Source organism: Dipteris shenzhenensis, chromosome 10 (assembly GCF_047967505.1).
Source record: "Dipteris shenzhenensis isolate YYH24624 ecotype China chromosome 10, Dip_SZ_1.0, whole genome shotgun sequence".
NCBI classification, from domain to species: Eukaryota; Viridiplantae; Streptophyta; class Polypodiopsida; order Gleicheniales; family Dipteridaceae; genus Dipteris; species Dipteris shenzhenensis.
Window position 1 is genome coordinate 283,061 of NC_141605.1, and position 22,189 is coordinate 305,249.

Here is a 22,189-nt window from a genome sequence, read left to right on the forward strand (position 1 = left end):
TAAACCCTCTGCTTCCGTGACCTCGCCTCCTCGATGATACATCTGAGCGTCAGAATGTGGTCCATGGTTCCATGATCATGCCAGAATCCGGCCTGTCCTGCTGCTCTGAGTCCTCGACACTCTGCAAGTCTGCTACCCTCGGAGTCAAGTACTGATGCATAAATCTTAGACATAACATGTCCAATCATAATGGTCCTGTAGTTTTACGGGCTCCTGGGATCCCCTGCCTTGTGGATGGGTGAGATAGTGTTAATGGTCCAAGTGTGTGGAAATCCCAAACAAACCGCTTCATTAAAAAGCTTTGCTAAGATCGGGGCTAGGAGGTTAATCCCATATGCAATGAACTCAGTACATAGTCCCTCATGATCCTTCGCTCGGCCATTATGAAGTTTCATTACAGCATCTTTTACCTCTCCTCTAGTGAAGAGGGTGCACGATGTGGGACGACGCATGTGTGAGAGGCTAGGGACTGGCTGATTTGGGATGTCATAAAGTGTGCGTGCATAATCAAACCAGATCTGGGTGTCACTGAGTGGCGAAGGGGACCGTCCTTCTAGAAATCTCCGCCAGAAGTCCTTAGAGTTGTTACTAAACAAAATGTTCAGTAGCTCCTCCTCGTTTCGACGAACGAAGTCTAGTTTCTTCCTTCGTACCAGTCTACGATATTCACGTAGCGTATCTGGTACATTTGGAAGATTGTTTTTGGTTTCGAATCTGAGTTAATGGCGTAAGGCCTTACACTCATCATCGTACCAACTATTATAGGGTACGGTTCCAGGGGGTGGTGGGCGGGTGGAGCGGGTGGTGTGAGGAAAGGCGTGAATGGCAGCCTCGTGTAGTGAGCGGGTGACAAGGGCAGCACGATCCTCTAAAAGGGGTATGAAGTCAAAATAAGCGAGAAGTATGTACAGACGGCCAAAGTAAGAAGGTGAGTAATCCCGATCAAAGCGTATATCGTGGTAGGTGGAGTAAGCCCTGAGTGGGGTGGAAGGTGCTGTACGAGGGGAGGTGGAGATGCGAAAGAAAAGGTATGTGTGATCAGCCCCTGGGGGGAGGTGTGCTACAGTGAAGTCAGTAATGCGAGATGTGAAGACAGGGGATCCCATGATGTAATCAACAACACTGGAGCCCCCCCCATGTGGAAAGCACCTGAAGCGGGCCATCTGTCAAGACCATTATAGATAATGAGATCATGTATTCTGCCCAGGTCTAATAGGGCCTGCCCATAGGATGAAAGTGGACCTCGCCTGTCAGCCGAAACCCGTAGCATACCTACCTCCTCAAGGTCAACATCTGTCAGTAGAGTGGAATCATCTCTAAAATCAAGAAGTGGTACCAGACGGGTCCTTGTCCTCGCGTTGAAGTCCCCCACTAGAAGGACTTCTCCGCGGCTAGAAAAGTCAACAATGGACTGATAAAGGACAGCAAATGGGGATGTCTCATCATCACCTCGAATATCTCTGGCAAAGTGGGAGGTCTCCGGGGGGAAGTAGCAAACTGCGACAAACAAAACCTGGCTATCCATGTGTCGTATCCGGATCCAAAGAAATCTAGAAAATGTATCTCTCTACTCTACTGAAATGATCCCCCGAAGTGTGGATCTGAAAAGGACTGCAACTCCACCTGAACCTCGAACTCCTCCTGTACCCCTCGTCTCATCTCTGTAGGCACACTCCCATGTATATCCGCTGACTATTGGGAGAGGGCGCTCTGGACTCTGATGTGTCTCTGTATAGAAGACTATGTCGTGGCCTGTATAGGATTCCGAGAAGTTCCCTGGTTCTGACCATAAGGTACCATTACAGTTCCAAATGGTGCAGGACAGGGTCTCGGATATCTGAGTCTCATAGGCCTCGCTTCCCTATGTAGGGGAGGGGGCAAGTGTCCTACGGGAGCCTGTAAGAAGTTGTCCCTCTCGTACCACTGCCCACTTCCCCTTCTTTCGGGCCTGATCCCGCTGCTGCAGCAAAGAGCGCCTCTCCTCAACCTGTAGAGGTGTGAGATCCTCATCCATAGAGATCGCTCGCTGATCTCGAAGGAGTGACCTGCTTCGTAGAGCTGAAAGTCGCGCCTGAGTATCATGAAATCGTATGATCAGGGGTTGCTCTCGGTTGGGATCTCTCCCCACCCGCCATGCCCTCTCTATCCTGTGCTCAGCCACACCCAGGGTAGCGATCACGAACGCAGTCGCATCTACCATCGGTGTAGCCTCAGTGCATGGGATCCCGTGTACTCTGATGTTGAGAGCCTTACTCGCTCTCTGCTGCTACTCCATGAGGGTAGCCGAAACGGTGACCCTTGCGGGTTCCCGTTTGGCCACGTCAACCCATCTGGAAGTCTCCTCAATAGAAGATTGCATGCTCGCAATCTGTGCCTGGACCACCGGGGTACTCCCTCGGACAGTGTGTATGGCTGTGACCTCCTATCGGAGCTGCATGATATCCTGTCTGAGTCCCTAAATAAGATCCGCCTATTCCCAAATGGCCTAGCCTGCTCCTGTATGATGCGGCTCTGCTCCTCGTTGAAGCGGACCTGCTCCCGTGCGAAGCGAGCTAGCTCCATCTCACGCTCACAAAAATTATGTATCTCCGTGAGTAGGGTCTCACGCGCCTCTGGTGTGTCAGTCCACCCATGTCCATGCTGAAACTGTGGTGCCTGTGGCATGAAAGAGTGGGACTGAGTCCGAAAACTGGACAGTGGCTGAGTGAGGAACGGAGATGACAGTGGAATGGGTGAGGCAGTCCCAATGGGGTGTGGGAGGATGGGCTGACTGAGAGGGAGAGGGGAGAGTGAAGCATAATGCGGCACAGTGTATGACACCTCGGAAGTAGGTGTCAAAAGCTGTGTGAGAGCTGTGACAGGAGAAGAGGGAAAGGGAACAACAACCGGCGCCATGGGCATGAGTATGTCACTGATCGTAGATGTAGATGGAGCTGAGACTGGAACTAGAGCTGGGCCTGAAGCGGGGACTGAAGTCGAAGTAGAGATAGAGATAGAGGGAGCTGAGGTTGGAGCTGAAAACGAAACTGACACTGTAGCGGGAGTTGAGGTAAAGGTTGAGGTAGAGATAGATGCTGAAGAAGCTGAGGCGGGTCCTAACTTTGCCTTGCTGTTTACCCCGAGTCCACTTCGGTTATAACGTGTGTTCACATCCTCCAAATTCAGTTGTGTCGTTTGCTTTTTATTGTTGTTGTTATTTTCATCTTTCTTGGCTTTGTCCCCCATTCTCTTGGGGTGTGGGTGCAGATCGTAGTGTTAATGTTCAACCGGGAGCGAGAGCAGCAATTCCCCCCCCATAATGGGAGGCACGTCCAGTGCGAGATGGTGGAGAGGTAGTGCGGAAGCCTGAAGTGGAGAGGCAGCCAAGAGGTGGAGAAGGAGGAGAGGCCTTTTTTTTTTCCCCCCCCCCCTTACGGAAAAGAGACCCCAAAAAAAAAAAAGGGTAGCGGGGAGCGAAAGGGGGGGGGGCGCGGTTAGCTGCAGCTGCAGCAGCGCCCAAGCGGGGGGTAGCGGGCGGGGGGTGGGCGGGGGGGGGGGGGGGGTAGGGGAGGGCTGAGCGGGGGGTAGTGTGGGGGGGGGGGGCTGAGCGGGAGGGTTGAGGGAGGGGGTGAGCAGAGGGGTGAGCGAGGGGCTGCGGGGGCTGAGCGGAGGGGTGAGAGGAGGGGTGCGAGGGGTGAGCGGGGGGACTGAGTGAGGGGGTGAGCGGGAGGGTTGAAGGAGGGGGTGAGTAGGGGGGCTGAGCGGAGGGGTGAGAGGAGGGCTGTGAGGGGGTGAGCGGGAGGGCTAGGGCTGAGAGAGAGAGGAGGGGTCCAAGGGGTGAGCCAGGGGGCAGCGGAGGGGTGAGAGGAGGGGTGCGATGAGGTGAGCGACGGTTTGAGCGGGGGGGCTGAGCGAGGGGCTGCTGAGCGTAGGGAGCTAAATGGAAACGGGAGCCAAGGCCTTCAAAATCAGCGCGTAGATGTAGTCCGCAAGCTTTTGTGTGGAAAACGATCCAGGAACCGGACATGAAGTGGGAGCAGCAAACTGCAGCAGGCGGAATTCTCCGTACAGGCCGTACAGCTGCACGGAATCTGTACGGAACTCTAACGGGCTGTACGGCGGGTGATAACTGCTCCAAAACACCGGTTTTTGGGCGTTGATGCAGCGCAACAGGGAGCTGAGGCTCACCGGCTGGTTGCGGTAGGCTCTGTATGGCTTCTCCATTCTCAGACGTCCACCCACACACACACAGAGATCAATATCACACACACTCTCTTTTTTTTTTTTTGTGAAACCAGTAACTATATTATTAACATGAGATCAATGTACATGATATTAGACTCCAAAGAGAGCCTAATGGAAGAACTCAAAAGCATTCAGAAAACACTTCAAGGCTAGTCGCATCCAAGTCCCTCACAGCATAGCTATCATGTAAAGATTGCTTGAGGGACATTCTGAAGAAAACATATGCCTGAGGAAACTGTTGTCCCATCCTAGAATGCAATCTCTGTGTCCAAATAGTCCTTAGTACCCAAAAGCGAGTCCAATGAAAGAAAAGGAGGAATGGAGACATCTGGGATGAGAAGCATCCAAACATCCAGAAGAGTTTCCCAAATCTGATAGAGGGAAACCGAAGCCGCAGCAAATGAGAAACATGAGTGATCAATAATCGAGAGTGCTGACAAGACCATAACAAATGGGGAACTGTCTCACGGTGATAAGAACAACAGGGGCAGGAAGAGGAAGCAATGCGACGTGCTGCCAGTTTCACCCCAATGGAAAAGGCTCCCACTATACATCTCCAAAAGAAAAGCCTCTGTTTCAATGGCAATTTGGCTTTCCAAATTTTCTTGAGTCGTGATTGCCACCAAGATAGAGGCCTATCCAAATTCCAAAGATTGTTGGCATGCTTATCAATCCATGGAGGTGGAAGAAGAAATCTGTAGACCATCGAGGAGGCCAGATTATGCATTGAGAGCGAACAGGTAGCAGGGGATAAGGAAGTCAGATTCCAGTCCAGCAATCTGTCCTATACAAACAGTGGAGGAACAGGAACAAATGGTTGCAACATAGTTGTAAGTATTCTCCAAATGGGCCGATGATGCAGACCCAAGGGGAATGTCCTACAAGCTTGTGGGAATGAAAGCACATAACCATGATGATCCACAACATCTCCGACAAATCTTATGCCCAGTTTCATAAGATTATATGCTTTGATAGGCTCTAATAAAGCGAGAGGTGATTCAAACACCTTGCTCCAATGGATACTTTCCAAGCGAAAAGAATTACCATGATTGGAAGAAGCACCTGTCCATTTAGCATAAGAGAGAATTCTCTTCCAATCATGAATAAAGGCAGTAGAGACAGGACAACCAGGAATTTTCCCCTGAAATGTGGTCATGACTGCTTCCTAGTGATCTGTAATCCAATGCCCATATGCATGGGACATCATGTTTCCACACATAGCTGCTAACATAATAGCCCATGGCTGTTTTTGCTGAAAAAAATCAGCAATCATAGTGCTCTTTCTTGCCAGCATATGAAACTGAAGATTGAGAATATTCAGTCCCCCATGAGTCCTAGGAGAGCAAACAGCCTGCATGGGAAGAAGTTGCAATGCCTTTTTGTGAGATTTGCTTTTCCAAAATATCTCCATAGCCTGGGACATATAGGAAGCCAAATGCTTAAAAGACCAGGGAAGAAGAGGCAAATAAAATTGCACGTATGCCATAATGATAGACTGTACTATCCGAAGTCGAACATGTAGAGGCCAAGTGGACAAATGCCAGTATTCCAGCTTCTTGTTGATCTTTTGAAGCACCCATTTGAGCTGTTGTTGAGGGGTAATATTCCAGCCAATGGGATATCCTAGATGCCTCACAAGAGTGTGGGAAGGAAGGATGTGGCCAGGCCAGAGAAGTGCATGCCAATCAGCTTCTTTCAATGCTAAAAGATTGGATTTCTGAAAGTTAATATGCAGTCCAGCAGCTATGCCAAAATCATTCAGAGTATGCATCAAGTGAGAAAGGTCAGTTTGAGAATTCCTGGGCATGAAATATGAGTCATCAGCATATGCCTGTGCAAGAAATGGTTGTGCCCCTGGAATTTGCAAGCCATGAAGCTGCCCTGTAGTTGTAAGATGATCCATATGCAACAATAACGGATGAGTAGCAATGGCATATAGTAGTGAACTAAGAGGGCAACCTTGTCTCACTGAACGGGTCATAGTCCATGCTCTTGACAACCCACCACCAAGCAAACACTGTGCAGTGGCATGAGAATAGAGCTAGTAGATAATGTGGACTAGCCGAGGGCCAAATCCCAATTTATGCATAGTCTGAGAAATAAAATCCCAATGGACAGTATCAAATGCTTTGGCAATGTCAACTTGCAGAATGAGAACATCTTGTTTAGAATATTTGGCATACTCAATTGCAAGCAAGGCATTGGAGATATTATCAGCAATCTGTCTTCTGGGAACAAACCCATACTACCTAGGATGAAGTCCTGCTTGCAAGATAAATCGAACCCTGAGAACAATCATTTTGGCAATGAGTTTGTAAATGACTGGCATAAGAGATATGGGTCGCCAATCAGCCATTGTCTCACAGAACCTTTTTTGGGGGATCAATTTGACAAGGCCATGCTTCCAGGAAGGAGGGAGAGATTGTTCTGCCCAAGCATGATTGATCATTAGAAGCAGAGTGTTCTTGAGATCACCCCAAAATGCACGGAAGAATTCTACAGTCAATCCATCCCAACCAGGAGAGCTGCCTTTACGTAAGTGACTCAGAGCATCATCCAGTTCATTGAGCATAAAGGGCTGCTCCAGTGCACAAGCCCGTTCCGGGGACAATATGGGCTGAACATGCATCAGAAATTGAGACCTAGCTGCATTCACTTGCATTGAATGATCAGGCTGAGGAGAGAAGAGATGCTGGAAATGACTAGAGCATTTCGATTCCAATTCTGATTTGGATGTGGTCCAGGTGCCATCATCTTGCCTGATTCTGCAAATATCCTCCTTTCGCCTATTCGCATGCAGGCTTTTAAAGAAAGCTTTGGAGGAGCAGCCCTTATCCAAAAGGGGTTTCATGCGAGCTCGGATTTGCCACTTCTTTAATTTGCGAAGATCATTTTGATGGATGATGTGAACCGCATAAGCACAGGAATCCTGTTCAGAAGAGGTGAGCTGCCTATGAGAGCTGATTAAATCCATTTGTTGCTTATGAGATTAAGCCCATTTCAGCTTGAGCCTGAGCTTTCCCATGTAACTCCGTCCATAATCTTGAATGACATCCTGTAAACGATGGGCAAGACTGATCCAGGCGAAATCCATGTCCTCCTGAGCATGTGAAAGGAGGGGGCAGACAGCCACTCTCACCATGTTCTGAAATTGTTGATGCAGCAAATAAGCACCATTAACATGGAGCAGGCGACGACCAAAAAAAGGCATATCATCTGTCAGACGTGCTATAGATAATGTCAAGCATACTGGAAAGTGATCAGATAGCAAAAGGGAATGATCAACCCATAGTGCACATGTGAATCTAGCATATTGCTGGGCATGCAACAAATACCATTTGTCAAGTCGAGCCCAGTAATGAGTAAATGCATTGTGATGGTATGTGTAACCCATATCTCTATCCCTTGTTGAGAGCCATAAGTCTTCTACATGCAAGAAAGAAAGCATATCTTCCCAATGTCGAAGCTCAGTGGGGATCATGTGAGAACGATGAGTGGTGTTGTCTTGGATGGTTGGCCAGTTGTTAAAGTCTCCACACAAAAAGGAATTGGACAGCCAAGGATATTGTTTGAGGGAAGCCCACATTCGAGCTCTTGTCGCAGAAGTTTGAGAGGCATAAACAGATGCTATTCATAAAGATCAGCCTGACAGATGCATCTGATCACCATCCATCGACCCTGGGGGTCATTGTAAGCAACTGTGGGCTGCATGTCATGTTTCACCAGCATGCATACCCCCGAAAAGTTCATTGTACCAGCATAAAAGATGTCATAACCAGCATAGTGGCCTTGCTGGCCAGCCAAGAAGTGTTGGTTGTGATCTTGTAAAGAAATTACATCAGCGTGCATTCTATGTACATAGTGCCAAAAAAGTCTCCACTTATTGACATTGCAAAGACCTTGAACGTTGTATGAAATGCAAGTAATTGAAGTAGACATAGAAGGTATGTACAGCCGAGCCAAAAGGCATAGTGAAGGTGTAGGCTGTCAGGCCTCAGCCATGACATCGACATCCACTTGGCCTCCTGGATCAGTAGCTCTATAATCCTCATCATTATCACATACAGGGATGCCCCTCTTGAGCACATCAACCCAGAGTTGAGAAGTGAGGCTATCAGCACGGACCAGGGGTGGAAGTGGAGGCATCCCAATGGCGAGATTGTAACGGTCGTGGCTTGAGCACAAATACCTTTTTGGGTTGCTGCCAGGCACCTTGAGGAGTGGCATGAGATTCTGAAATTTGGCCCTTTCCCTTATCCTTTTGCTTGGCTGGAACCTGAACCACATTTTCTTTGGGTGGGGCAGATTTAGATGCCATATCCCCCGACTTACTAGGCATAGCCTTAGGCCCCGGACCATAATTTGAAGGGGAAATATTTTCTGGAGCAATAGCTGTAGATGGGAGCTGATGCAGGACTGCAAGACACTGTGAAGCTAGGTGGCCAAACTTATGACATGTGAAGCAAGCACCTGCAAATACTCCCCATTTCAAGTCAAAATATTTTTCGCCCAAGGGGACGTCCTCCACCTCTACCGCAATAGAGGGAGGGGTGGGGTGATCTGTATCCCAAAGAACACAAAATCGATTTCGATTAACCGAAGGACGGGGTGGGCATACAACTTGCCCCAAAGTAGCTGCCACGCTTGGTAACTCAGCCCTCATATAGTCCGGAAAATCCATGACCTCAACCCATACAGGGCAGTGATGTCGAATGAGACCATGATAATCCGTATTTGGCGACCATGGCATGACATGGACCATTTGTCTGCCATAGAATAGAGGGGACATCTCCAATATCTGCTGACGATATGAGGCATCCAAAAAGTGCACTTCATAAAAACCTCGAGAAGCAAAATATACTCCTCCAACAAAGCAACCTCCCAACAAAGCCTGAACCCACTGAGCTACATCATTTGCTGAAGGTAGCTTCCCTGGAAAGAAAATGATGACTGCTTGCTGAGAAAACTTTCGGAGAGGAGTGACCAAAGAGGGCAGCTTCAGCTTGTATTTAAGTGCCGGAGGAGGTTTGGCCCACTCCTTCCGGCTGTGCTGAAATTCATCCTTGAGCATGTCGAAAACATAGTGAGCATCTACAGAGGCTGAAGTAGAGAAATCAACTTGCTGTCTTTTGAAGTCCCGGGACAGGTCCTTCCGGGAATATCTTTTGAGATGTTCTTCCATGAACTAGAGCTGTACTGATAGAGAGAACTAGAGCTGTGCAGCAGGGTTTGAACAAAGCAAACAGCACGGGAGAGACAGGGAAAACAGTACGGACAATAAAGACTGTACGGACAGTACGGAAAGACAGGAGCGTACGGACTGTACGGATTGCTGACGGGACGGACAGGGCTGTACGGAGCAAAACGAGTATGGCAGAGATGCTGACGAAGGGCGGGGGGGCTAGACTGTACGGAGAGGCAGGAATGTATGGACGCACGGAGGGGCTTCAGAAGGGATCAGCGAAGGCGATGCACGCACACACACACGAGTGGAGCGGGATTGTACGGGATTGCGCAGGAAGGAGCGGGCTTGGTCGTACGGACGTACGGCTGTACGACGACCGTACACGTGTACGGACAGATGGGGGAAGGGCACGAAACCTTCTCTGTCTTGCGACCTGCTCTCTCATGCTCTCTCGACCATGCTCACGGTCTCCCTCTCCTCACACATACACACACACACACACACCACCAATTACACACACACACACCATTCAATATCACACACACTCTCACTAATCACACTCTTTCTCAGAGACACACACACATAAAGACATCATCTTCTACACTGAGACACATGAGAGCCCAGAGAGAGGGCTGCCCACAGTGACAGGATACACTTGCGAGTCAGCTCATAGGAGAGGACTGAGTAGAGATACTAGAGTATGAGGCTCTAGAGGCGTAGCTGTCCTTTTCAAGACACTTGAGACCACTCATATCTATGGTACGAAGAGAACATGCATGTCATATGTGGATACGAGTAAAGTTGCTAGATGCATGGCTGATCTTCATTACAGTATGCTACTTCCCTCTAGACACGTCATCAAATGCTCATGAGGTCACTACAGAGGGACATAGCCCTTATGAGACGATACATGATGATATCATAGAGTTCTCGAGACAGGGAGACACCCTCCTTCTGGGGGATTTCAATGCAAAGACAAGGGATGGGCAAGTGGGCTTACTTGACTTCACATATAAGAGAGACCCCCACATGATTCCGGAGTTAGATGCAGCAGAGCTTGGGATCCGGAGACATTCTACAGATACCTCACATGTGACAACACATGGGCGACACCTGCTTGAGCTGGGAGCTGTTCACGATCTCATCATCTACAATGGCCTTCAGAGATGGCCATCATCTAGGAGATTCACATGTTTCCCACATGGAGGCGGGACTAACACAGTGGACTACCTACTGGGCCCATTGGCTTTTGTCTCACAGATACATGACCTCATTGTTACCCCCCCCCCTCCTCGGAGCTGACCACTCATATCTGGCCTTCTGTGTTCTTGCTACTAAGTCAGTCACAGGGAGAGCTTCTACCACAACCCATACCCAAATCCACTTTGACCATGCCCTTGATCCAGTGTATGTAAGTCACTTAGCCAGAGAGCTTCCGACCCTACTGGAGGGTAATTTAGACCTTGCCCAAGCCTCAAACACCCTTGTCATAGTGATACAGAACGCTACCACCAAATCCTTTTGTATGACCCGATCTGCACGGGTACGAGATGGGAAGATGCCTCAAAACCCCTAGTTTGACGAGGAGTGTAGAGAGATGCGAGCCCACCTCACATGGGAGCGAGCCTTGGGTCAGTTGACGTCATATGAGGCACAGCAGATCTTTCAACGGCTGACACGCCGCAAGAGACGAGCCTTCCTCACAAACAAGATGGATGAGATCATCAGATCATTTCGATGAGGAGACCCAACCATTGGATGGGGACTTCTTTCGGAGGGGAAGCCACCCATTCCCATTACTAATCCGGCAGTATGGCACACTTATGCATGCTCTTTATACAATGTCCCGAGCCAAACACCGCCAAACATGTCCTCTATGACCAAGCCCACTATCTGCCATCTGTTTACTATGCAAAATGTACGGGCTGCACGGCTTCCCACCAGCATGGAGCACCACCACTATCGTACCGATACAAAAAGCAAGAGACCTCATGGACACTGGGAACTATCGCACCCTCATGATTGGCCGTACATTGGCCAAGATTTATGGATCAGTACTAGAGAGAGAGATCAGCACTCATACAGAGGCACGGGGGCAATGAGCACTAGGGCAAGCAGGATTCAGGAGGCAACACTCTCCTCTAGACCACATTTTCACTTTGAGGGAGAAGAGGTCCAGACATCAGAAAATCGACACATGTTTCCTAGACTTTCGAAAGGCCTTCAACACTATCCAACGATCTCGTATGATAAAGAGACTACAGGAGATGCAAATTCTAGAGACGTTGATATGGGGTGTGAAGAGCCTATACGAGTCAATCACAGGCACGGTCCGAGCTCCAGGCGGTCTATCGGATTGGGTCGAGAGCACAATTGGGGTGAAGCAGAGCTTCCATCTCTCACGGACTCTCTTTGGACTCTACATTGATGAGATCACATCCTTCTATTTGGGAGCAATCTTCACACGACCCATCTTCACGATGACCCATGCAGCCCAAGGATGGCTCACATGGGGGCGTAGTGCTTTGGCTAGACTAGAGCGACAGTGCTTCCAAGCGCACTTCCAAGATCCACCGACGAAGGGCTGATTTTTTGACACACTGGTGCGACCGATTGCCATGTATGCAACACCCTTCTGGGGATGCAATCTCCCGAGGACAGACTGGAGGAGCTTCGAGCGGCTACAGGTGACGATGGGGTCCAGGATGATTCGATGTAAGCCCTTAGTCACACATGATATAGTGCAGGCAAAGTTCGCCATGACACCTCTCCAGGTTGATGCCATCTTTCAAACAGTGACATTCATCCACAGAGTCTGGGACTTACCTCACTAAAGACTTCCGATCTTTTTGAGGGGAAGTTCCCACCATTGGTTGGGGGCCTCTATCTAAGGGGAAGCCACCTATTCCGATCACAAACCCAGATGTTTGGTACGCATATGCGTGCTCACTCTATGATGTCCCAATGCAGGCACTACCTGATATGTCCACTATGCCAAGCCCCACTACTTGTCACTTGTCTCGCTGCACAGAATGTACGGGTTGCATTCTGTTCAACCACTCGGTATGCCTTGGCTTCACCCCTGCTTGGAGTACTACCACCATTGTGCCGATTCACAAAGCAGGGGACCCCATGGATATTGGGAACACCGCACTCTTATAATTGGGCATACTTTGGCCAAGATCTGTGGGTCCGTACTAGAGAGGGAAATTAGCACCTACAGAGAGGCACATGGGCAGCGGGGGCTTTAGGATAGGCAGGATTCTGGAGACATCACTCCACCCTAGACCACATCTTCACCCTTTGAGGAGGCAAAGTCAAGATCTAAAAAGTTTACCCATGCTTTCTAGACTTTCGGAAGGCCTTTGACATTGTCCCACACTCTCGTATGATCAGGAGACTTTAGGAGATGTAGATTTCCGAGGTCATGTCTTGGGGGTGATGAGCCTATACGAGTCCGTCAAAGGAAGACTTTGTGCTCTAGGAAGACTGCCAGATTGGTTTGAGAGTACGGTCGGAGCGAAACAAAGATGCCCCCTTTCACAGACTCTTTGGGCTCTGCATTGATGAGATCACATCCTTTATTGACCGCCTAGAAGGCGAGGGCTCACTGCTGGCTGATTTAATGATACAGATATTGCTATTTTCCGATGACATAGTCCTCATATCATCCTCAGCAAAGGTACTGCTACACCTCACGCACAGTACTCCACCATCATAGCTTCATTTTCTGAGGTGAGCATGTGGAGATACTGTTGTCTTACACATATCTGGGGGCAATCTTCACAGGCCTGTTTCACAATGACCCATGCACCCACGGCAAGCACCTCATCAGATAGTGCAAGCAGAGTTTGCCGTGACTTCACACGGCTAGGTTCACAAAGTGCTCCGACTAGCACAAAAAATAGCCCAACTACTCACAATGTAGAAACATTTGTGAGAATTGTATTTCGACGATTGTAACTGACCACTATTGAGTTTAATATGGTCACCAGCCCGATAGATCCAAGGGTATCAAGAGGAGTTTAATATAATTATATTGTATCAGCACATTTTTGGGGAAGCAACCTCTCAGCAATAGAGTGGAGGAGATTTGAGCAGTTACAGGTGATTATGGCGGGCTCTAGGATGATTTAGAGTAAGCCCTTGGTCCCTCAACAGATACTACATGCATAGTTTTCCATGACACCTCTTCCGATTGATGCCCTTTTCTAGATAGTGACCTTTCTCCACAAAGTATGGGCCTTACCTCACTAGAGATTACCAAGGCTAGCACTGGAGTCATCCATATAGTTAGCAGAGAATGGGGCCGATGCAGTATGGTATACACGTGTATCCACATGGTTTGCCAGTCATCCAAATGGTCCGGCTTCCGCCCTTCTATTACAGCATGGATGCACTACCTGAGTCGATCCCTCGAGATGAGATTAACCGTATTGTTCGGTTAGACCTCCTCCAATTACATACATCCCAGGCTTGGGAGGGGCAGGGGCAGTAGCTCCCTACCAAGGTCCAGTTCTATCCTGATTACTTCCTGAGATTATCAAAGGATGGATTCATCATTAGACCCTAGTACCTTGAGAACAATAGAGTTTCACATGCACTCAAGATTGCCATCGGACAGATGCGACTCCCATCACACCAGCTTGGTTTGAGGCAGGTAGAGCTGCAGGCATACCTAGAGAGCAATGGATCTACAGAAAAGAGGGGAATGATTGGACTGCCCTCAAGCAATCATAGCATAGCTCTAGTTTGACCAATCTTCTTCACTCAAAAAAAGTCTGCTCCCATTCAACCATCACACAATCAAGTCCACAAACATGGTAGGCAACTTTCATCCTTTACTAACTTAGATAATTCTCACAATTACCAACTAAATAACTTCAAATTGAAAATGAGAAAAGACACCAATGGAATCAATAACAGTGTGGCATGTACATGGAGTGTATGCACAAGTATCCAGAGTAGATATCCGAAGCAGGTATACAGAGCATGTAAACATCAAGACAATCTCTCAAACAATACGACTGGAACACAATCACACCAACTCGTAGGGACATAGTAGTCGTGACTTCTCGAAGAGATTGCACGCTCTAGGCGTAGATGTCTGACGCACGACCAGACTCCAAGGCAAGACCTTCGTACAACTAGTGGTGATCAGCGCTCCATAGAAGCATCGACCTCACAACAGCCCATGCAAAGCTCACACAAGGCAAGACTTCTCTCAACACACACGACAAGCTAGAAAGCATTAGTGCTCAGCACACGAGATGTCATGTGGCTGCTGGTACTTCTGCGTCGATGCCCATTCACGCTTCATGTAAATCCGTCAACCCGCAACAAGCCCTGGTGAACCTGGAAAACAACGTATGCACCAAATCGTGACCTTCAGCGCTCAGCCCAAAAACATACGGAAAATGGTTGCTTCATCCGTCGATGTGCTCACGCGACTGCAATATATTCCAGCCCGGTCCATTCCCAAAATTTTCCAGCAAATGCAATCCCACGTGCCATCGCCAATTCACCATCCAGAAGCATGGAAATCAAAATCATGTAGCCACCATGCATGCAATGCCTCATTTCTAGATTTTCCAGCCACGTAATCAAATCTTTTTACCACTCTTCCATTCCCTTCTCAAAGCTTGAGGCCAAGACAATTAAACACCACTTTAGGCCTTAGGCACCACCCCCACACACAAACTTCATGTAGGGAAATTAATGCATGAATGCCCACATTTAAACACACAAGCACATGACAATGGATAACAATGCTAGACACATGTCATCCCAAAAGCAACACCACGTCACAAACGGAGTTTCCAGCCCAAGCCGAAACGGGGAAACGAGAAACGGCAATATAGTATAATTTATGTGTAAATTTTAAAATTTTATACATAATACAATTATAAAATATAGTGCAGCGTGCTTAAAGTGACAAATTATGCTACTTAGCATCTGCTTAGTCACTAGTGCTATTAAGTCATGACTTATGCAACATGCATGATGCTTCAATTTTCAACATCTATGATTCTATGATCTATCATTCATGAATGATGCTTCAAGATTCAAGAATCAACAACAGTTACAACAATCCGAAACGAATTACAATATTGCAGCTACATAAGTAAAAAGCATCATAGTATCTACTATTATCCAGACTCCAAATTCATGAACCATGTGACATATCAATGTCTGAAATATAAAAGCACACCCATAGTGGAGTGGAGGATAGGAGTGGAGAGTAGGTAGGAGAGAAGAGTGGAGTGGAGTGGGGTAGGAGAGTGGAGAGTAGGTAGACCGTAGGAGAGTGGGGGGTAGGAGAGTGGAGAGTAGGTAGGAGAGAAGAGTGGAGTGGAGTGGAGGGTAGGAGAGTGGAGAGTAGCTAGGAAGTGGAGAGTGGAGGCGGGTAGATGAGAGAGCAGGCTGTAGTGAACAAAGGTGCAGAACGGCCAAAAAACTCGATATTAGGGTTTTCCAAAAAACCAAGGAAACAGAAATGGCATTTCGGTCGTTTCCATTTCCCCAGCGTTTTCGTTTCCATTTCTTGCCGGTGAAAAGCCGTTTCGTGCAACTATGGACACATCATCTCCCATAGGAGTCCCTGCAAAGCATATTCTCATGACTTTGAATATTTACATCAGTCCATAATTACTTGCAAAAAAGCACCCACTAAAACCAAAAGCCCCCATATCTATGTACATCTAAGTGTCTATCCCCTATATACATGCAGTGCACAAAATCCTTCAACATTTTTGACCTATCAACGATGCGCAAACTGACCAGGGCAAGCACAATCGAGGTTCGACCTATCTTTGCCCTCCTAAGAGGCAATCGCTCGAGACCAGGGGTCACTCTTGACATAGCTCATTGGATACAGAGGTTGAGGAGACCATGCCCTCCGCCACAGCACGAGACAGCTCGACAAACATAGATCTGGGAGATCTTTGCAGCCCACAGAAGAGCTACTATGGTACCGGGTTACGGTTTTTGATTCAGATCCAGACTCTCAGCTCCAGTCTCTCTCGTTTTTGGTGTACTTTCTAAGCTTTGAGATTTAGTTAAAGCTATAGCTTAGATTAGCATAGCACTCAGAAAGGGCCCTAGCACACCCTTTGCTTCAGCCCTTTGAGGCTTGTATGGGTTTCCTCTTCTATTTGGTTACTTTGTCCAATAGGCCCACGACACCTCCCACCGGACCTCTCTCTCTCTCTCTCTCTCTCTCTCTCTCTCTCTCTCTCTCTCTCTGTGTGCCAGCTATGCAACTTAGATGAAGTGGAAAATGAGGCACATGTTCTTTTGACATGTCCGCGATATGAGCATCTAAGAGAAGATTTCAGCAATGTCACGCAGCATCACAACAGTTTGGAGAGCTTGCTTTCCCATCCTCACCTTGCAGCCTTGGGCAATTACATTACCAAGGTCCTTGCATACCATGACCAATGTATTACACAGGTAGCAACATGCTAGCTGTCCACTCCACCCTTCTCTAAAGAAGGAGACTTTTTGTAACATTCCATTGGGTCCCATGGGTCGATTTCAGGCCCCCAGAGGACGATAATAATAGTTCTCTCTCTCTCTCTCTCTCTCTCTCTCTCTCTCTCTCTCTCTCTCTCTCTCCAACCAGCTCTGCCCGTTGCTCCTCCCGCTCCACTCTCACTCGTTGCCCCTCCACCCTGCTCCGCTCCAGTTCCACCTTGCCCTCCGCGCAGCCTGCTCCTCCACCCACTCCTCTGCTTGCCGCTCCGCCCGATGCTGCTGCACCTCCCACTGCACTGCTCGCTGCCCCTCCCGCTGGAAGCCTCCCTCCGCCTAGGCTCCCTACCTAGGCCTAGGCCCTATGCCCCTCTCCTCCTCAACCTCCTTGCTCCTTGCTCCACCCCTCTCGCCTAGGCTCCTCGCTCCTCCCCGCCCCTCCCTCCTACGCCGCCTCCGCCTCTCCACCTCCGACTGCCACTCCGCCTCTCCACCTCTGGCTGCCACTCCGCCTCTACACCCCTTCTTGCTGCTCCCTCCCGCTACTCCCTTCCACCCGTAGCCCGTCCTATCCGCCTCCGACTAACCCCCTCCCCTCCTACGCCGCCTCGACCTCTCCACCTCCGGCTGCCACTCTACCTCTCCACCTCCGGCCGCAGCTCCGCCTCTACATCCCTTCCCACTGCTCCCTCCCATTGCTCCCTTCCACCCGCAGCCCTTCCTACCCGCCTCCGACTAACCCCCTCCCCTCCTATCACACGAGGTCAACCAGGTTATCCGCGAGGACCTATTACAACTACACACATTTCAGACCTAGTTGGGTGAACTCCCAGTGAAACTTAGCTTCTACAGAGATCACTTCTTACATATGACAGCGGAGGGTTTCATTGACCCACCAGGATACACACAGATTTACTTACCCCACTCACTGAGGATCTCTCTTGGGCAGTTCCGGGTCTCTTCACATAGACTTCGTATCGAGAGCAGCAAAGCAGAGCGACTACCTAGGGAGAGGTGCATATGTACACTGTGTGACATGTAGGAGGTTGAGACAGAGGAGCACTTCATCTTCATATGTCCTGTTTACTATGAGATCTGAGGGCATTTCTATTGCGTCTTCAAAGATAGCTATGGGATTTTAGCCCAGTTCCTCTCCTACCTAGACCAGCGTTGTTTGGCAGGTTTCATTCATGAGGTACTCAGATACCACGAGAGGATACTTCGAGCACGGAGACAGGAGCAGACTTTTTCCCTAGGCTGATCCCTCTCAGAGCTCAATCACGGAGTTTTTTCAGCCAGATCACATGGACGCCCGCAAGACAAGGCCTCGAACATGACCATGACTTCGAGCCTGTGACTCGACAGCTCAGATAGAGCATTGACACACAGATCACACTTGGGGACATCCCCTCCCTATTTAAAGTCAGAGCCCGACCGACAGGGGTCACAGTAGCCCTGGTTAGACGCAGAGCTACGACTAGGAGACGTGCTAGAGCTGCACCTCTAGGTGGCCGATAGCACTCGATCGCCGATTTCATGCCCTCATTACCTCATCCACCTTGATGTCCTGATGATGATGATGATGATGATGATGATGATGAGATTGATATATATTCAATGACCGACATGACTGTGTTGTACTTAGGACTTAGTACTGCCATTCTGCATTCTTTGCATTTTTCATTTTGCATTGGTGTGGATGCTCATTTAGTAGCTCCACTACCACACCTCGTTGTACCAGGTTTTTCACTGTCTCATAGACCCATCGGTCTTCCGAAGACTTTAATAAACTTTCTTTCTCTCTCTCTCTCTCTCTCTCTCTCTCTACGAAGGGGTGGCTATTTGATACCTTGTGAGGCTGACATCACGACACCACACCAGAATGATGCCATCTTCTACACCGTGACCTATCTTCACAAGGTTGGGCTTTGCCTAGCTGGAGACTACCGCGGCTTGCACTAGAGTCATCCAGACGACTAGCCAAGAGTGGGGTTAGCACGGCCTGGTACGCACACATATCCAGATGGTTCGCCAATCAGGACAGTTACATGGACTGCCTCCCCCCCTTATACTACAGCTTGGATGCCCCATCCCCCTTGAACCACGAGATGAGAACACCCGTATCATACGTTTGAATCTACTTTAGCTGTACACATCACAGACTCCCAAGATACCCAGAGAGGAAACGACCTGCAAAATTTGCACAACATAGGAGGTAGAAAATGAGCAGCATGTACTCCTCAGATGTAGAGCCTACGCTCACATCAGAGAAGGATACGAGGGCAGTGGAGATAGTTTGAAAAATATGTTGGAGCAGTCAGCCAAAAAGCTAGGGAGTTACTTTAAGGACTTTTCGGAACATCGTAACAAGGTACTAAGACTAGCACACGAGCTAGCCCAATAGGTACTTACTACATAAAAGGTTGTGATATTTTCTTTTACTAGATGTAAGGGATCACTATTAGTTGATAGTGATTGTCAATTCCATAGATCCTTAAGGGTCTCACAACGGACCAAAATTCACCAACCACCCATGCCAAAGAAGCTGATTTTTGCCTGCTAGAAACTAGTAAATGCCTTGGTTTTTGCCTACCAAAACTCGTTTCAGGCCAATTTGTGAATCTAATAGAGACTCGCCAAGGTATCCCATGCATCCTTGGCTATCTTGCAAGACCGAATGTGAGATATAACCTTCCTCTTGCTATTCATAGGAGTCACGGCATGTGTCCGTGCATCTCTCTGATCCCAATGAATCTGTTCGGGTGTTGGAGGGTCTGCGGCGGCAAACACTGCGGGAATAGTGGAAGATGAGCCAATAGTGGCAGTGGCTATGGTGGTAGCAGGTGTCCGTGGTGCAGAGATAGATCTAGTCTCTGATCCATTTACAATACCCCAAAAATATTGGGATACCAATAGGTGCCGCACCAAGTACGACCACATGGCATAGTTTCTACCATCAAGCTTGTCTTCATGGGCAAGCATTCCAACAGATTGATGGTGAGCCATTGCAAATTAAAATGCCCAAAGAAAAAGAGTACCCAACAAATTTCAAAGCCTCAAGGCTACAATGCAATGATCTAGCTGTTCCAAAGCTGACTCCAAATCTGCAAATGCCAACCCAAAAAATAACAGCAAATGCTCTGCAACTTTAAATGCCAAGTAGGCTGTCAACACTAAGCAAAATGCTCAATCTGTCCCAAAGTCTGCTGCAAGAATCTGTCCAAGAAAACACCGGCCTACAAAAGGGTATTCTGCAAAATGACGAGCTCAAATCAAAGGGCAAATGCCTGCAAATCCGTCCAAGGCAAATCTGAGTACAATGTGCCCATAAATGGTCCCTGCAAAGCAACTTCCGGGGCACGAGAACCAAGTGCAGTGTATAGGTGGCAAAAGCCCCAAATTTTTGAAGGCAAAGTACCCAAATCAAAGGGCAAATACAATTAAACCCAAATTTGGCCGTATCAAGCAAAGAAGGTCGCCGCAAATAGTAGCAAATTCTAAAGGCACAGTACCCAAATCAAAGGGCAAATGCAAATCAAACCCAAATTTGTCTGTACCAAGCAAAGGTCACTGCAAATAGTAGCAAATCTGGCAGAAGTGCCAAAAAGAGGGCAAATTTGAGAAGCCCCAAATTGTGTTACAACTTGCAAATGTGACTCAATGTGCTGCAATTTCAAGACTCTATCAATGCTCCTGCATGAAATGTCTGCAGTAAATTGCATCTAGCCTAAAAAATCTCCAAAATCTACCAAATCAGACTATTACAAAAGCAAATGTCTGAAATTTCAGTGTATAAATGCCAGAAAAGCTGCCAAATGCCATTTTCTTTTGCAAAATTGCAGCCAAATGCCAAAAGCCCCCAATTTGCACAGCAAAATTGAGCCAAAAAGAGGGAAATTTCAAGAGAAGCCCCAAATTTGTCTGCAAAATTGCAATACGACTGCCTGCAATAGACTCAGAAGACCCAAATTTTGCTGCTGCAATCAAATATGCATGTATGGCAAGTAATCATACAACCTGCAAACAAAGAAAGAAATATGTTGATGCAGCTGGAAGATAATCGTATGGACAACACACGCAGGCTATACGGCAAACTTTGGGAGGATGTATGGTTGAATTTGTACTTTGTACGAACAACTGCCTAACGCTGGACGGCAGATTTTTGCCCCTATACCAAACAACTCAGCTACGATGTACGACCGTTTTTTATACTGTAGGGATAAGTTGCTTTGTAGGTACCGTTTGATGCTGTACGATTGTACGTATGATGCAAGTATGGCAAGTGTGTGATGTACGAATGTAGGTATGTGATGTACATATGCAAGTAGAATGAAACACTGAAGTGATGCAGATATGTACATACGGAGAGATTGGCGCAGCGTTGTATGACAAACTTTCTCCAACAAGGCATTGTGGTTGTGCAGAGAAGTAGTATCGAGGGCTGCCGCTTGTCACATGTACACCAAAGGAGCACTTGCGTGGACTCTGGCTTGGCTGCTCACAGATGGTTAAGCTACAAGGAGCAGCTCAAGGAAGCCATTCAACAGGTGAAGTTGAAAGAGCAGGCAAGGGGAACCAGATGGATCCAGAACAAACTGCTCTGATACCACTGTTGGGGGTGCGGTGAGGAATGAACTCGATGGAATGCAAGGGAGCAAACAACAAGCTGAGGAAATGAGAGTGATAATGGGAAAGTACATGGAATAATTGGGTGCCATCCAATTTATCCTCCTGGGCCAAAACCCCAAACACGTCTCTTGGATTCTGGTTTTGATTCTAGACATCTCCGATGTATGCACAAGCTGCCCACTATTTCATGTTTTGTGCATGGTATTGCAGCACCAAAATCACATTGGCCCGATAGCCAATGCTTGGCCAAACAATGCATAATGCCCACTGAATTTGACTGTACTAAACTGATTTCTCAGCAAGTGTACCTTCCTCTGATGAAAAGTTAACAGTATGTGCAGAAACAGGATTTATTCAACCCCCGTTAGGGTTGGAATATTAAATATCAAAGCTGTTCTTTGTCTGAATACAAGTCCTTCAGTCAAATGGAACTGGAACATGTCCAGTGGGCTACAAAATTGTCTCCAGTACTAAGGTGACTTTGCTGCGAGAAAAGCCTTCAAAAAAAGTCGAAATTTTGCTGAACAGTACCAAAAAGGACATCCAAATGTGTCTAAATTCAGGGTAGGTGCAGACAGGCCTAAAACAGTTAAACAGGAGCGACTGCAGTAGAACTAAGGTGGCTGGTGAAAAATCAGTCGACCAGCACTCAAAAACACCTCAAATTGAGGCGACCTT

General features: G+C 48.0%; 1 protein-coding gene across 3 annotated transcripts in view; it reads right to left on the bottom strand.

The window, feature by feature from the left end:
* The window catches only part of LOC147897229 (uncharacterized), a 149,319-nt gene that overhangs the window by 49,845 nt on the left and 77,285 nt on the right, over positions 1-22,189 (bottom strand). For 2 of the 3 annotated variants that reach the window (XM_087380986.1, XM_087380984.1), the window contains exon 9: positions 20,170-20,220. The exons of the other annotated variant lie outside the window; for it this stretch is intronic. In XM_087380986.1, the coding sequence (XP_087237112.1) occupies positions 20,170-20,220 (51 nt within the window). The remainder of the gene's footprint in view (positions 1-20,169; positions 20,221-22,189) is intronic. 3 annotated transcript variants of the gene reach the window in all.